Source organism: Amia ocellicauda, chromosome 12 (genome assembly GCF_036373705.1).
Source record: "Amia ocellicauda isolate fAmiCal2 chromosome 12, fAmiCal2.hap1, whole genome shotgun sequence".
NCBI lineage: Eukaryota > Metazoa > Chordata > Actinopteri > Amiiformes > Amiidae > Amia > Amia ocellicauda.
The window spans coordinates 3856557-3874598 of record NC_089861.1 but is presented as its reverse complement, the minus strand read 5'-3'; the positions used below and the strand labels follow the sequence as shown (position 1 = coordinate 3874598).

At 36.1% G+C, this 18042-nt stretch overlaps 1 protein-coding gene across 1 annotated transcript; it reads left to right on the top strand.

The window, feature by feature from the left end:
- The first annotated feature begins 1401 nt into the window (after positions 1-1401).
- On the top strand, positions 1402-11995 carry sparcl1 (SPARC-like 1). The gene is made up of 11 exons (XM_066718114.1): positions 1402-2104; positions 4568-4635; positions 5209-5274; positions 5755-6612; positions 7014-7116; positions 7758-7879; positions 8216-8336; positions 8887-9023; positions 9591-9739; positions 10587-10735; positions 11287-11995. The coding sequence occupies exons 2-11, from the start codon at positions 4582-4584 to the stop codon at positions 11313-11315; spliced, it is 1788 nt and encodes a 595-aa protein (XP_066574211.1). The 5' UTR covers positions 1402-2104; positions 4568-4581; the 3' UTR covers positions 11316-11995.
- The last annotated feature ends 6047 nt before the right edge of the window (positions 11996-18042 follow it).

The window sequence follows — 18042 nt, the reverse complement described above, 5'->3', positions numbered from 1 at the left end:
GAGTAATAATAATTGTCTTGCCTTGTACGTGAGTGGTTGCGTATGTACTCCCACAAGGCCATCATAAAAACATGTCATTAAATTTGGGAGGCATGGCAACAGCTTTATTTCAGGAGGCAGTAGTATTTTCATTGTTAAACAAAAATGCACATCTTTTCATAATATCAGCATGTACTAAATTTAAGTATAGAATCTAGTTTCTAATCATGCAGTTTCATTTCTCTGCCACTAATATGTTACAGACATTGTGGTTTATAGTTAAAACCATATTAGATTACAAAGGCTACCCATTTCAATAACACTTGGCACAAAGGGAAAAGAATGGGTAAGTATAGCACACCGATAGGAAAGACTGACTTAAATAATTGATGCAATACCGGCCTTGTTCCAGCAGAGGGTAACAGGTTCCTCCAACTGACCATCATAGAGGAGGACATGTAAGTATACCTGTACTGATAGTAAAGTAAGTATTGGTCATATGCAGGGCAGGGCTGAAACCATCCCTGCAAACAGAGCAACAGACATAGCCCCCAACAAAATGTTTGTAATGTTGTAGACTTGAACCTCACTGTGTGTTTGGTACCAGACTTTAAGTTACTACAATTAGGACTGTCTTATTTGTTCACTTCTCTTTTTAGTAAAATGTTTAGGTCAGTGGTGTCAGCAAATAAATAAATAAATAAATAAATAATAATAATAATAATAATAATAATAATAATAATAATAATAATAATAATAATATAGATTTTGCCAGTGATCAAGTAGAGAGCCTTACTGGACAACACAAAACACTCACTTCTGAAAAAGAAGTTTTATTTCGGTTTATAGTGTCTGGTATTAAAGGCTGAATATACTATGCTTTCAAAGCCTTTAATGCACAAAATTATAGAACATAAAGACCCAAGAGAAAAACAATGTTCCTTGTTGAGTGTTGGTATTCATTTCAATAGCAAGTACGCCTCCTTGTGGTTCGTCTGTGGACATGCATTGCAACTGAAAAACAAGGCGAGACGAGAACAGCAAGCTATTACTCTGAAAGCACACCGACAATACAGCTGACGCACAAAAGTGTTGTCATGTGCAGTGAAGGCAGAATAGGTCCTTTATTGAAAGGAATTTAAATTGGAAAAAATAAATCTCGGGTGATTGCTTTAAAGTGTCGCTGGGAAAAAAAGAATAAAACTGAAAACTTTTTCCCAAGAAAAACAAATAAATCCGTTGAATTCAGTCATCAATCTTCCATGTCTGCCTGTCTTTGCAGCTATTCAAACTACCACTTGATTAATGATGTGTTCAGTTCATGTGACATGGCTTTCTTCCCTGTAGCATGTTCTAAGTCAGCATTATAATCTGATAATAATAATAATAATAATAATAATAATAATAATAATAATAATAATAATAATAATAATAATAATAATAATAATAATAGTACTAGTAATAGATCTATAACACTGTTAAGATGTTGTTTTTGAATGTTCACTTCCAATGCAGTGTTGCCGGCTGTCCCTTTAGGGATTCCAGGACACCACAATAACAATTAGAGTTGGTATGCTGTGCTATTTTTATGCAGTAGTCATGTTTTGTGGTGAATAATAAGTTGAAAGGCTGTTTAGTAAATCTGTGTCAATGGGATTGAACATCTTGCTGTTACAAAATGATGAAAGGTAGCATTTCATAAAGCATTTGACTAGCCTGCAGCTGCTGTCTCTGATCAGTGGTACAGTTTATATCTACTTTTGAAAACACCCAAGTTCGGGCCTTTTAACATGAAAATGAACTAACCTAAACAAATACATTAATTTATAGTGTCTGTAATTACTCCTGGGTTATATTGCATCTGGTGTAATAATAACATTATATTATATGATATGATATTATAATATGGACTGTTTTCTCTATCTCGATGTACAGTAGCCTGTTTCTTTTAGAGAGCTCTGTTATTGTTCCCAGACAGAACAGCATGAATAACTGAGTCTGACAGCTCTGTTCGCAGTGATGCTGAGTGTGTCTTTAGTCTAGGATCAGACAGCCGCATGTAGTGATCCCCCTGGGAACTGCATCTCTCCAGCATCACTTCTCTCTCCTTGGTCACAGACTCCAGGTAATTCTGATTTTGCACCCTCATGTCATTATACCTAACAGACTAATTGTAATTTAATTTGCTTCTTTTATTGTTTTATGTAACTAGTTTCAGTGATCAACCAATTAATCAATTAATTTATGTTTTATTAAGTATTCATATTCCCAAACAATGGAAACTAGCATTGCACTAATTTATCGATAAATTCTGCGAAATATGTATTTTCAATTGAAAAATTTAAACAAAGTTTTGTACAATCAGTCAGAAGTGTTTTCACTCATTTTAGCTTGGAAAATTACTAGTGCTACAATATATGTACTCCACAATTAATGTGTATGACAAATGTGTCCTGTAATTAGAAATAAAATGATCTTACAGATGTTTTATGCATTTGGTATTGACAGCATACAAATTTTGAGAAATGTTATAATTTAGACTTCAAATCTATATTTGTTGTTAGCTATATTTCATATGTAATTGATGTTTTGTTAATTAATTCTGTAATTAATATTAATATTTGTAAATGGAAAATCAAATATCTACATCTTTGGTTAAAAAGGTGAAATTTCATTCAGAGCGATTCATTTGATGTGAAATGCAAGTGTAATGATATTTCTTTCTCACACATATTGCAACATTGTACAATATGTACATTTGCTAATAACATAGCTTTTTCAGTGCTGTGTAAAGTTTTTTTGTATTTGGTAATTTGCTAATTAAGTAATTGTTAGATTATAAACATGTCTAGCTTCAATAAGAGGAGTTAAAAGCCTGGGAAAATATCTGGTGTCTGGTGTTTTGTTGAATCATGTTTCACAGGGGGAAGTGTTCAATATTGCAGTGTATCCCTTAAACACTTGTAGAACACACTCACACACACACACACACACACACACACTCACACACACACAGACACACACACACACACACACATATATATATATATACTTTTACACAAATTATCAAAACAAGTTTAAAGTTTTTAAATAAAGTACAAAAATAATGTATTACGTACATACATACACACACAGCTATACAAGTATAAATGTGTGAAAATATTTTATGAATAAGACACCAAATAGTGTTTTGAATACAGTCAAATAGTTTAACCAAAATTCAGGCTCATCCATGTAATTTATCATCTATGACATGGCTTTTGTAATCCTTCTTGGCACTGATCCAGTGTGCCATTGTACTTGGAGGCAGAGACAATAACACCCTTATTGTTGAACCCAGGAGGCAGAAACTCTGTGTACTTAGTCAACTCTTTTTACAGTCTAGCAGTTTCAGCTGTTGACTTTGCCTCACAGAACCAAGACTATGACCTTTAACAACCCTCCCTGAAACAAAACCCCTCAACAGTTTTCCACATACCATAATACACTTATATTACAAATATTGAGGATCCCTGGAACTTTTTTATTTTTGTTTTGAAATCAAGAAAGAACATACAGGATTCTAAACTAACTTTTTCCACGAGTGGCACTGGTGCTACTAACATTTTCAGTTGGTGCCAGCAGCACATGATTTGCACCAGTTTTCGCCACTGTGCGACGAAAATGAACTGAACCCATTATGTCCCATTATGTACCTGCAGTCCATACAGAACCAGAAGAATGACCTGCCATCTTTTATACACTGATTTGGATAGATATACTGAGACTGTTAAAACAAAGGCTGAGTTGGGCTGACATGGCTCCTGAAATCTAACTAGTAAAATAAAACAAATGTAATACATAGTTCATATTAAACAATAGAATTTCAGCAGCAATTTATTGAGGTAGTAAAACAAAATGCATTCCAAAAAGACAAACTGAATAAAAAGGAAACTGAACAACGATGACCCTCCCACAGGACATCCCCCTCACAAACAGAATCAAATAAAGATAAAGAACGATGTGTTAATGACTCCTGTTAGAAAGTTGTAGTTTTTTAACTGTTATAGAGTTGCCAACTTAAAATCCCGATGTTAAAAGGAGCATTTGAAATACACTTTTCAGGATAAAATACATATTTAAAAGAATGATGTGTAAATTACTCACTTTTTAAAAGTATAACAAATGTGTATACCAAGTATACCAACATATGGCTATTCCAAATTGCCCTGTAGCTGTGAGTGAGTGGTGTGCATGTTTGTGTGCGTGAGTGTGTGTGGGTGGTGAGTGTTTGGTGTGTGTGGTGTGTGTGGTGTGTGTGTGTCCCACACTACAATGGCCACAGTACACCCTGCCTTGTGCCTTGTGTCTGCTGGGCTGGGCTCCGGCTCACCCTGACCCTATACTTGATTCTGGATGAAGCAGTTATTAAAAATGGATGGAGGTAATTCATTATCATGATCCTGTAATCTGACTTCAGCTTGAATAATTAATTCATCTTGGCATCCTGGTGTATTTCACTTACAACATTTGTGTGCAATACTAAAAGGTTCTCACATTTTTTAATTCAGTAGAATTGAATGGCCTAAATTCTAAATTACATTTTCAGGTGGAGCTAGAGAAATGAAGACGCATGTCCTGTTATTTTGTGTCTTGGCATCAGGTTTTGCCGTGCCTGTAAGTACTTTCATACATTGGATTTATTTTGCAATTTATTATATTTATGCTGAAAAATATACATGGTTAGTTTGCCATACTTTTCAGATTAATGTGTGCAACAGAAATATCATTGTGATCTTAACATATCATTCACATTATATTTGAAGCAGGTGCTATTCTTGGGTACAGGGCTCAAAAACTCCACTTGCGGGGCAATGCCTGGCAAATAAAACATCTCAGTAACAAGCTGTTACAGTATTACTGTAATGCTGGAATCTACAATAATATATATTCAAATCTTGTATACATTTTTGTATCTGTAAGGGTGAAAAATATTAGGTAAAAGTGCCTAAAACAAGCTAAGTTACAAGTTATTTTTACATGTACGGTAAAACTGGTAAATCCAAACTACGGGATGCATTTTCTAATTCATTGGTTCATTGTATCAAACTTCTATGTTTATTCAGATATTTCATAGATCACACTTTCCATGCTATGGATTCCAATGATTATATATAGTAACATTACTATAATATTCTTAATGGTGTAACTCACTGCTACCCTACACTGAAGAAACTACTCTCCCACCAGGTAACAAGCAAACCTCATGGAAAACATCATGTCTCACTGAGGCCACTGCCAAAGCAGCAGGGCAAGGTAGTAAACATTATAACTAATGTAGATCTATTTTAAAATATGTATTTCAATATATATATATATATATATATATATACAGAAACCTCATGGAAAGGTTATATATATATATACAGTACTTTGCAAAAGTTTTAGGCAGGTGTGAAAAAATGCTGTAAAGTAAGAATGCTTTCAACAATAGACATGTTAATAGATTATATTTATCAATTAACTAAATGCAAAGTGAGTGAACAGAAGAAAAATCTAAATCAAATCCATGTTTGGTGTGACCGCCCTTTGCCTTCAAAACAGCACCAATTCATCACTTAAGTGATACATACATACATTTTAAGAGTACTTTGTGGTTTTTTTTAAGTTTGTAATATGGTAAATATAAATATCCACTCAGAATAATGTAATATTTAAAAACGTGTTTTAATTGTTTGTAGCATTTAACTAGTTCACTTGTTTTTTTACCCCCCCCTCCCAATATTAAATCTCAAGAATACTGACTCTGGAGAGGAACTGCCTGGTTTCATTTCTCTGGAAGCCAACAGCTGGGAGCTGGAAGAGAAAGATGTGACTGATGACAATGAGGAGGAACTCGCTAAAGAGAAGGAGATGTACAGGTCTGAGCTGCCCGCATCGGACGAGAACAATTCCCCTGTGCTGTTAAAGGAGGAAGCTCTGACTGAGCCACGGGGCAGCACACAACAACAGCAAGAAGAGTCCCAAGAACTTTCAGAAGCTCAGGTTGAAGATGGTGACCAAGACAAGGGTACTGAAAGCAGCTCCCTGGGGAGTGATGGGAGTGGGGAGTTTGGGGTAACTGGAGAGATGGATATCATGGAAACCAAGAACAGTGAAGAAGAAAGAGTGCACCCTGTAGATGCTGGGGAGCAGGCCAGCGATGAGATTCAGCAAAGGGTTGACTACGATCCTGAGGTAAACAAGGAAGGTGAAAGCCAAGACAAGATGGTAGATATGCTCGAAGAGGTCATCAGCAAAAACTTGGAAGACAGTCAAGAGCAGGATGAGAGTGTGGAGCAGGACCAGGCCAAGGGTACCAACAGCAAGAGAGACAGCGATGATAGCAAGGGAGAGGTCAAACGCATCAGAGAGCAAGGAACAGAAGGCAACGCAGAGGAGAAGGAAAGTGACACAAACAACAGTGCGAGCCAAGCAACGGGCAAAGTCCGGAAGCAAAAGAAAATCCAACTTGGAAAGAAATCTATTCAACAGGAAAGTCAGGAAAGACCTCTGGGGGAAAGCAGGGCTCCTGATACTATGGGCCAAGACAAGGAACTGGAGGCTGTTGATAACACCGTCCATAAAACCAAAAAAAGGAAAACAGGAAAAAGGGTAAATATATTCAGTGCTGGATTGTGTATGATAGACCACAGTGCTGAAAAGACAATATTTAATAATACACAAGAAGCATTTAAAATTAACTGTACGTGAAGGATAGGAAAGTGTGGACAAGTGATTGGGACTACATGGGGATTTTACAACTGGTTAATGATACAAAATCATTAAGTCTTAATTTACAGATATTTACATTTTTCTGGACATATTTTCCAATGCTGATGTCACTGATTGTTAAATCAATAAATCACTTTGAAAAAAAAAATATATATTATTATTAATTAATAATAATAATCACATTAGTAAATCCCTTAACAACTGTAAAATCAGAGCTTTTGACTGGTAAATATCCAACATTGCAAAACACCCAATGATTGCAATTGTTTTTCAAACTTTAGGCTTCATTGGTTGGCATGAATCCTGTCCAGATAAGGACCACTGAGGAGCTTTATCCATCCGAATCACTTTCCAAAGATGTGGATTCGCAGCAAGCAGCTGTCAGTGAGTATCTTTTCGCAGCAAAGCTCACAAAGCCAGTGCACTCTGTATGAAATCAGGAATCTGCTGATGTAATTCATTTCATTTTAACAGGAATTGTATCACTTCATTAGCCACCATCACAGCAACAACTATTAGGCTTGTGTTTTGCATGGTTAACTAAGGCATGTTAACGTCTTCTAGATCAGTGGTGGGCAACCTAAATTAATCAGTGGGCCGCAAGTCCAGGTGTCAAATAAGTGCCTTGGCCGCACAACCCCCTTCACCACAAGCCACAAATGCTACATTTAAATGAGAAATATAATGTAATAAATACATATCAACAATGTATTAAGGGAGTAACACATTGATACAAAATAATCAGTTTTCATATACTACTTTATTCTTAATTTCTTAAATTCTTGGGGGGGGGGGAAGTGGATGCACTTTGGGCCATAGGTTGCCCACCACTGTTCTAGATAATGGGGAACAAAAAAGAAAATAAAACTCCACAATACATTAAATACATTTCTGTAATTATCAATTACATCATCAATGCTAAATAAATACATATACAAGGGTAAATACTAAATTCTGTGGATTCATATACTGTAAGAAATCATGAATAATATACTATTGTATATAACTGTGTTTCTTTCATTCAGGTCCATGTGAAAGTTTTCGATGCAAGAGCGGTAAAGTCTGTAAAGTCAACGAAGAAAACGTTCCAGAATGTGTCTGTCAAGATTCTTCAACTTGTATCCACAGCAAGACTGAACTGGAGCATGTGAGTGATTAAATATATTGACACACACATATGTTTTTGTGTATGTGTGTGCAGATACTGAATAGATATCTATCCATAAATATTTTTGTCAATATATCACGGTCTATAATCATAATTCTTTTAGATTGAGTTCAGGAAAGAGGATAGACTGAAACTGAATGTATAATAATAAACATCAGAGTTGAGTGCAGTTATCCATGATGCACTTAACCTTTTAAAAGAATGCATAAATAAATACCAGCCTCATCTTTTTTATGTGTTGAAATGAAAAAATCTTCAAACATGAAATGGCATTCATTCACATCAATAATATATTGTACAACTATCTTCATCTAGGTTTGCGGAACTGACAACAAGACTTATGACACAGCTTGTCAAATGTTTGCAACAAAATGCAAACTTGAAGGCACCAAGAAAGGCCATAGGCTTCATTTAGATTACACAGGACCATGCAAATGTAAGAATATATTATACTATATTACAAGATAATCTCTCTCTCTTTCTCTGTTGTTATGTATTTTATGAACACTGTATTTCACAATTAATATTTCCCTAATTTTAAAAATATATATTATTGTATATTGATGATTTGTTTTATTGTAGCTTTTAGAGTCTTTATTTTTTAAATAATAAATATGGATTTTCATTATCCGTTTGCATGCTGGTAATTTAGCCATGACTTAGAGATATGGTCATGGCTTATTTAAGGTTGTTATGGCAGCTTACCATTTTAAATCACTTTGGTTTATATTTGAATACCAATTAAATAATAACAAAAAAAATCAACACAACAAAACATAAAGGTCCAAAGTAGGAATTGTAACTTAAATACAATACAGTACAAATACAAAACACTCTAATACTTTAATTCAAACATAGCACATTAAAATATGTTGTGGTGTTACCTTTACCAGCATGGAAGTACAACCCCTAGTTAACTTTTGTGGCATATAAGATAGTAAACAGAAGCAATAAACCAAATGACCAGAGTCCTCTGGATTTCATAGACATCGCACCCTGCCAGGACACGGAGCTGGTGCAGTTTCCTCTCCGCATGCGCGACTGGCTGAAGAACGTTCTGCTGCAGCTCTATGAGCACGACGTGAAATCTCCCGGGTTCCTCACCCCCAAGCAGAGGATCAGGGTAAGCCCGGCAATAGCAGATACTACAGCCTGAAATGACATAGTGAGCTAGTCAACTTAAAATACAAAAAAAACTGTATGAAAGTTTATCATCGTTCCTATATTTCCACCACACATTTTCTTTGTCTTGCAGTGGATTGTGTCTGGTTTACTATTTTATACACCTCCATGCTCTACCATTATCTAAATTTTCTAGTACTGTGATTTTACCATAAACCTTCTTACGAGAAGTATATAGAACACTTTTGATTGATTAGATCTATGTATACGTTTCTCCTGATAATCTCATTAAATACATAAAAAATACTGAAACAGAAATACTTAAGACTTAAGATCTTGAAGTTGACCACAATACAACAAAAACAAATAAATAATAGTAATAAAAAAATCTAATAGTAGAATTTTCATTTGGGTCATTCCAAGTATTTTTCTAACCTTCTGTTAGCAATAACTGGACTTATTATTTTTCTTGTTTGTTTGTTCCTTGTATTACATTGGTTTACCTTCACACTACTGATCACCTGCTGCGGTTCCTGCCTTCCCATGATTTTTAACTTGCACTCAACAGGCTCAGAAGATAAACGAGAGCGAAAGGCATCTGCAGGCAGGTGACCACCCCATCGAGCTGCTTGTCAGAGACTTTGAAAAGAATTATAACATGTACATCTACCCAGTGCACTGGCAGTTTGCACAAATGGACCAACACCCTGCTGATAGGTAGGTGCCCAGCGATTGTGTACAGAGCTCTCCCCAGGAGAAGAATAGCACCTAGGAGCAGCACACTGTCATACCCAATGCTGATCAGTTGCAGGCATCAAATCGCAGGTGTTTTCCAGGTGGTGACTTGAACTGCTGTTGAAAAAGTTGGCTGGCAGTGAATCATCTTTAAAAGGGTTTGTCTGAAACGTACTTGGGTGTGTTGGAGGGTTTGGGGGAGGCAGGGGGGTGGCGTTAGTGACAGTTTGGCCATGCAGTTTTCACGTTTTATTTTCGCTCAAACCTGACATCGCCTCACAAAATGGGAGATGTTCTTCACATGCTCCCCAGCTGCTTTGATTAAACTGTCTCATTGGGGTCCTTCACCCCAATGAACAAGAAGGGATGAAGTAACATTTATTTTCCTTCTTATCTTCTCATATCCTTATATTCTCACGTTCGTCTGCCCCTGTGTTCTTATGTTCTTATTGTAAGCATTGGGATTTGCAACAACTGAGACGGATACTCGGATCGGCGAATGGGTCTTTATTTGACCCAGACCAGGACTTTTCAGTTCAGTATATTACAGCACGTTGCTACAGTCCAGCCTAGCTAACAGGTCATTGCAATCCTTCACTTCTCACCCTGCCAAGACAGGAAGATTGAAACAATGGTTTAACCCATTCCCAATAGCAACACCAGCTTTTAAAGGGGTACCCTAGCAAACACCCAAAGCAGTGATAATAAAATTAAATATCTATGTACACCCATATCAATAAATGAAAAAGAAGCAGTGTATTACTTAATACAGAAAAATACCCCTACTGACTGAACGTGCATCTACACTGTGTTCTTCTCTGCTCTGCAGGTTTCTGTCTCACTCTGAGCTGGCTCCGCTCAGAGCCCCCCTGGTCCCGATGGAGCACTGTACCTCGCGCTTCTTTCAGGAGTGCGATGCCAACAAAGACAAGCAGGTCTCGTTCAGGGAATGGTGCGCGTGCTTCAGCATCAAAGCTGGTGAGAATTTATGACATTGTCCACGAAGTGTTGAAATGTGTCAATGCATCTGTATTCTAGAAAACACATACACAAATACACCAGGGTGTGTCCGCCTTGGTCCTGGAGTACTCGGTTTCAGCTGGACTTTGAATATCTTAATTTAGTGTTTATCTATGCTGAGAAATAGTTCAGTTACATATTTTCTATTATTTTATTACTACTTCTCTTAAGCTCAAACCTTCCATTTACCGCTAAAATGTTACCTTGACACTGAGAACCTTTTAGGAGATACAGCAACTAATTTAAGCAAATCTGTGAATATCTTAGTATTCTTTGTAAGTGAAGCCATTTGTTTTTCAAACACAGAACCAATATTCCCTTTAGATATTATTTGTCATTTGAACCAACAAAAAAAAATACAGCAGTAAAATTCATATAAGAATAAATACAGGAGTGGCTGGTTATTTGATAGTCTATACATTCAAATCATGCACAAACAGTGTAAATACAAAAATAAATGATTGTAATCATCTACTTCGCTAAACATTGTATTTCCTGCTCTTTTACAGAGGACATGGATGAAAAGCTCTTATTCTGAAACAGGACAACCAAGAAAAAGAGAATGAAAAACCCCATGCAATAAATACATCTGTCAGGACTCAATTTATACTACTGTAGATTGTATTCACACCGATTCGCAATGTCTGACACAGACAACAAGATCAATTCATTAGATCATTAAGAATAACGTCTGGCACTAAAGATGCTGTGCAGGAGTGGGACATTTTTCATTCATTTTACAATTTATGGGAGCATTAATTCATGTTAGAAATATTGTGGAATTGTGAATTTGGGGAAAATGTCATGAATACAGCCTTGTGCCTTTCTGAAATGTGAGTTTGTGACGATATGGTACGAATAAATTGATCAATCAACATACAAGCTTGTAAATTGGAACGTGTCAGCATCGGCAAAGAGTGACGTGAAATGTATTGAAGTCTTAAAATATGCAATTGCATCTTGAAATCTTGAAATGTTGGCTGTAAGTGAGACTATATAATCATTAATAACGTAATGTTTTGCGTTCTAGACCAAGGGCATAATCACTAATTACCTTCAGTTCAGTGTACAGATACTCCTGTTGTCTTTTCACAGACACTGACTGTTGGGGTGGGGGTTGGGTTGTTTACCAATCAAATGGTGACTGTAAAATGCTTAAGATGTGTTTCCACTGTTATGCTATATTAACACTTCTAATAAAAGGCTCTTTAGATTTTATACATGCTGGTCTTGTTTTTTTTTTTTTTCCGCCATCAAACAGAGAGTTGATACAGATGTGTTATTAATGTATTTGAAAAGTCTGATATTTCTGCAGTGTACATTTGGAATAAAATAAGAAAGGTGAGGCTAATCCCAAGGGAAAAGCTTTTGTCTGAACAAAATAATTATTTGCCCTCCTAGTTCTAGACTTATGATTCTATGCGCTCAGATCATTTAGAGTTTACTTTATGAAACATGTAGAAAAGCAATTACTGTTTGTGCTTTTTCTTTGACGTAAGTGTGATACAGTGGTTGCCTTTCCAACAGAAATAATTTATTTTGGAAACACTAGCAGCTTTGAAAAGACTCAGGCGTGAACTGCAATGGCAGAACATGTGCCGACAGTTTCTCCTATATCTTACTGGGTAATGAGAACAAAGGCCCCTCGTGTTTTCTGTTGAGTTATGTGACCAAGCAGGTATGCGTCTGTAACACTAAAACTTAGTCTCAGTATATGCATATACATTTCAAAACACAGTGCAGAGCAGTATGTTTGCTGAATTTACTTTGCTGTTGTAAGAACGTAAACAGGATCTGGTTATTGATTAAGTTTTTATTTTGAGGTACTTGTACTAGTGATAGCATGTGAATTCTGCCATCTGCCATACCTACACTTTATGAGAATATGTGCTTTTTTTTATAAATGCATATTGTAGATTATGGTTGCATTTTAAATTGGTACTCTACTGCACTACAAGGGTTTATTATTATTATTATTATTATTATTATTATTATTATTATTATTATTATTATTATTATTATTATTAATGTTATTATTATTCCGTTTTCAAAATAGGGTTTCCACAATATTAGTATATTAGATATTTTTTTAATTAAATTTTGAAAACGTGCACATGAGAACCATTTATATTTTTCTGGTTCACCCGTGATTTCAACTCAAAGTCTGGCAAGCATTTCAGGAAAGTAGTTGATCTCTATAATAAGGTCTTTTGTAACCTTTTTCAACTTGTTAATTGTGTTTGTTTCTTTAAAGTTAGAAAAGCCCATTACAGGGGTTACACAAGCACTGAATGAACTATTACTTATGCAGTTATGCAGAGTTGACCTGTACAGTATAGCATAGAAACGCTATCACGACTGATCGTGAGTATTAGTATTACATTCCAAAAAATGGTATAGCACTTTGTATATTACCCATAATAAAAACTGTTTAAAAAACAATATTTCACATGATACACTATTTTATAACAATAACAAACCACACCAAACTTTGCCAGTTGATGGCAGTATGGTACCGTCACACCTAACACAGAACTCTTTCCCGTGATAGTTGGTGTTCTTTCTCCTTCTTGTTTTTCTTCTCACTCTTCTTCTAATTATTCTCATTATTCTTATTTTAATTGTCTATCACAAAATACTTGCTTTTATTCTGTGTCTTTCAAGAGTTAATATTTGTATATTTTATACAATCCGTTACATTTGTTAGGCAACTCCTGAGATAAATATTTCAATACATACACCATTCAATTTTGATAAAAATATGAAATAAGTTACATATAAATATTCACAAAGTCATAGATACCCATGTAACATTTCAAAGACGATTCACATCAGAGACATGCTGTAAATGCAGGGCTGTATTTGAAGACGTGTTTTCTAATTTCCATTTGATCACAAATACTGGTTTATTGTGCTGCCAAAATAATATATTTACTGTAAATGATGGCTCAGCTTTTGTGAATCGACATGATATATATATATATATATATATATATATATATATATATGACTGGATTTATTCTTAAAGCATTTTTCACAGCATGCCGGAAAATGAAAACTCGCTCACTTAAAACAGAATTATGTAATATGAACATAAATGGAGAGCAACAAAATTAGAGGTCTTCCACATGGCATAGAATGACAGTATAATAAGATATAAGCAGGCCTTGACCTCTGCTAGGTCTGCCTACTACTCTAATTCAATAGAGATGCATAAGAATAAACTGTGTTTCCTTTTAAACACAATAACAACACTTACTAATCAGCAGGTAAAGCCTTCAGAAGACATCCCTCCCAATATCAACCGCAATGACATCATGTATAATTTCAATAGCAAAATCAACGGTATTCGAAAACAGATAGAAGTGGAAACAAATACTATAGCCAATGCATGCAGTCCTTTACAGTCCCTGCCCACCTTAGACTTGTTTAACATAGTAAATCACCAAGAATTAGTGTCCTTAATTACTAAAATGAAAACGACAACCTGCGCACTAGACCCTATACCCACTAAACTACTAAAACAATCTCTGCCATTAATTATTAATCTAATACACAATATTATTAATGCCTGTTTATCATCAGGATCTGTTCCCGATTTGTTTAAAATAGCTGTAATTAAACCACTTCTTAAGAAATCCAGTGCCGACCCTAACTTACTTAAAGTTAAAAAGTATTAAAAGTATTTAACAACGTGTTTCAGTCCTCCAACTTAGGATACACTACTGTCATTATTTTATTAGACTTAAGTGCAGCTTATGACACAAGTGACAACCAAATCTTGATACAGCGCTTAAAAAAACGTGTTGGCCTGTCCCACAGTGTTCTATCATGGTTTAAATCTGTCAAACAGACTTCAATATGTACAGATTAAAGTTACTCAAATGTAACTGAGGTTAAGTACGGAGTCCCACATGGCTCAGTCCTCGGACCTATACTTTTTCATTGTACATGCTCCCTTTAGGTGATATCACTTGACGACATAATATTAACTTTCACAGTTATGCAGATGACATGCAATTATATCTTTCAAAAAATCCTAACAATACCATAGACATAGAAAAACTAATTTGCTGCTTGTCTGAGATTAAAACATGGATTTTAATTTTCTTATGCTTAATTCTGACAAAACAAAAGTCCTAATTTTAGGAGACAAAAATCTAACTGTTCATCAGACACTGATAAAACTGGGTAATGATAACTTTAATTTCTCCCCTAAGGAAATGCCACAAAACCTGGGTGTCATCTGTGATTTAAAACTATCCTTTGAATCATACGTTCAAAATGTGTTGAGATCCTCCTTCCTGGGCCCTAAACCGTGGACCCCCAGAGATTCATTTTCTCCTACATGCCATCTATAGGAGTTTTTTTGTTTTTGTCTCCTATGTGCCTAAATGGTTCATTTATTTAAATGTTCATTTACATTATTTTAGATCATGTAAACTGTTTAAATGTGTATTTTTGTCTTACCTCATTGTATTTATGTATTTTATTTTGCTATATGTTTGCTGTAGGTTTACCAGTCTGTAAAGCGTTCTGTGGCTACCCTGTGAAGGGCGCTATACTCATAAAAATTGATTGATGATTGATTATAAAAATTACTTTGCAAAGACTATATATGTGAATCTTCTGAAAAGCAGGCTGTATTGGATATCGGGTGAACAAGCCGTGTGGCTAAATTTGACTCTGGATTTATTAATGAAGCAGCTGAATTCTGGGATCCATTATCTACAGGTAACAAAAAAGGGTTTTATAAAAGTTGAATGTGTAAAATGTTTCTTTAAAGTTTACCCAAAAATGTAAATACTCCTATTTCCTTTTTATCTTCATCATTGTCCCTCACCAGCTCCCACAATGCTTAAGTCAGCTTTTGCTGTTGAAAGTTATAGGGGAAAAAAATGACTTTTTTAAGCTTATTTATAGGCTAACATAAAAAAAAAAAAAAAAAAAAATGAGCAGAGTTCTTGTGAGTCAGGCAGGGATTACAAACCGCATCAGCCAAAGCATGACTTCAGTGGCAGCAGGGTCTGCACTCTTCAGCCAAAATAAAAACAAGCAAGAACCAACAAGACTGCACATTTCTAGCACCATCTGTCATTAAATAACATTAAATCACATAAAATATACATACATAGACCAGAGTGAGAGAGTGGGACAGATTCCAGCCATTAATGGGACAAGCAACCCAGTTACAGTAAGACTCTTTAATCACTTTGAAATGCATAAACACACGATGGAGACCTTGTGGCGTTTTTATTTCACACAAATGATCAAATGATCAGATAGCCAGCAGTGAGTTGTGGAGGATCTTGTCATGATGGTCAGAAGGTACAGTTCCTTTGTAGCCCAGCAGCAGCTACACTACAAAGAACACCTTGGCCCACAGCTCTCTCGTTGTGACTGAATGATGCCACACTCATATACCTTGTCTGAGACCTGTGGAAGGACTGGACCTGGAAAACAACAATATTGTTCTAAAAGCCCAGAAGAATAGAGAAGCAGTCAGCTGAAATTTAGGAAGACATTCAGGAGGGCCCATAGCTCCATAGTCATTGGGACACTTGGAGATATGATGGGATTTTAAAATTGCCATTAAGCTGAAAGACATTATTAAGCATTTGAGAGATATATTTTGTATATATAGACACAGGGCGTAAGGCAGGGGACACCCTGGACAGGACACCAGTCCATCGCAGGGAAGCACTAACACACATACCACTCGCACAACTACAGCGCAATATACAATAGCCAATCAACCTCAGCAGCCTGGATCTGTGATGTGGGTAAAAGCACAGGGCCAGTTTTATTATATTTAACATATAATTTGCAAGTTATAGCCCTAACCAGGCCAGTAACATTAATCAGTTGTGCCCTCAGTCTGTTGGCTGCAGGAATAGTGCATGACTGATCTGTGCTACATGTTGGCTGAGCTCAGTAATTAAGGGCCAGTGTTCATGTCTGCCAAGCTGTAATGCTTACTTTTGGGTCTGTGGGCAACAGCACATTCATAGGCGGAAATCCCAGAGGGGACGGGGGGGACACTACCCCCCCCGCCTGGGAAAAATATGATTTCCCCCCCCAAAATATATCACTGTAAACATATGTATGTAATTTCAATAATATTAATAATACACAATGAAAGCACATGTGCTGATTATAGACAATTAATAGCACATTTTTAAGTTTCAAAAGTTTGCAACCCCCCCGCCCTTTGCCTCATAATGGTATGATCCACTGCCCCCCCCAGCCCTCAGCATTGGCCCATGATGCAGGTACAGTGCACGTGTGGGAATTTGACAGAGTCTGTCGTTGGTGGCTGACCTCCAGTAAGTAGTTAAGTAATTCAAACAAAGGATATGATAGACATTTCTTTATTCCTACCACTCCATACAATTAAACACATTTATAACCTTCACCAGTCTTCATTGTCGCTGCATTGACTTACAGGTCACTCTATGTCAACCAGTGTTTGCAGCTGTTTGAATTCGAGTGAATGAGAGAAGCTAGCAATGCAATGTAGTGCTCCTCAACTGGCAAGGTGACAGAGTGTCCGTGTCTACTGTCTGAAAGGCACTCAATGCACGTAGCTAATGTGAGGTTAATCCAGTCAATCACACCATAGCGGTTTAGTTTTATGTTGGCAGGGTTCACACACACAATAGCTGAATTTGCAGAGCTAGCGAGCAAATCGACGGAGCAAATATTAGCTAGCAAGCTAGCTAGCACCTATTGCATATATGTGGCGTTGTCAAAGATGGAATCTTTGCTATCTTATTATAATGATTTAAACATTTGAACAAGTTGGGACAACCTTTCAGTTAACTACCTATCAATTATCCAGTAATAGTAATTATGGTTCCTCAATATACATTTAACATAATACAACGTAGGCTATCTGTTACAGCACTACTTTTGGTGTCCCCCTCAGGAATTGCTCTTGAGAAAATATCATGTAATTGTCCCCTCCAAAGTTGATATCAGATTTTCGCCCCTGACCACATTCCTCCAGCTGAGAGCTGCATATGTTCCTCCATATTTTTAGCCAGATGTGGAGGTTTGCTTCCCACATTCACTTTTCAAGCTGAAAGCATTCATTCTCTTGGCTATTGGCAAAAAGACATCATAGATCACAATCAGAGGGACTTGAAATTCAGGAATAAAAGGAAAAGTCTGCTACTGATTTATAAAGGAAAGCTTTCTTTCTATTAGAATACATCAGCTGCATGACGCTGAAGGACAGAATTACATTGTTCCTTCACAATTGT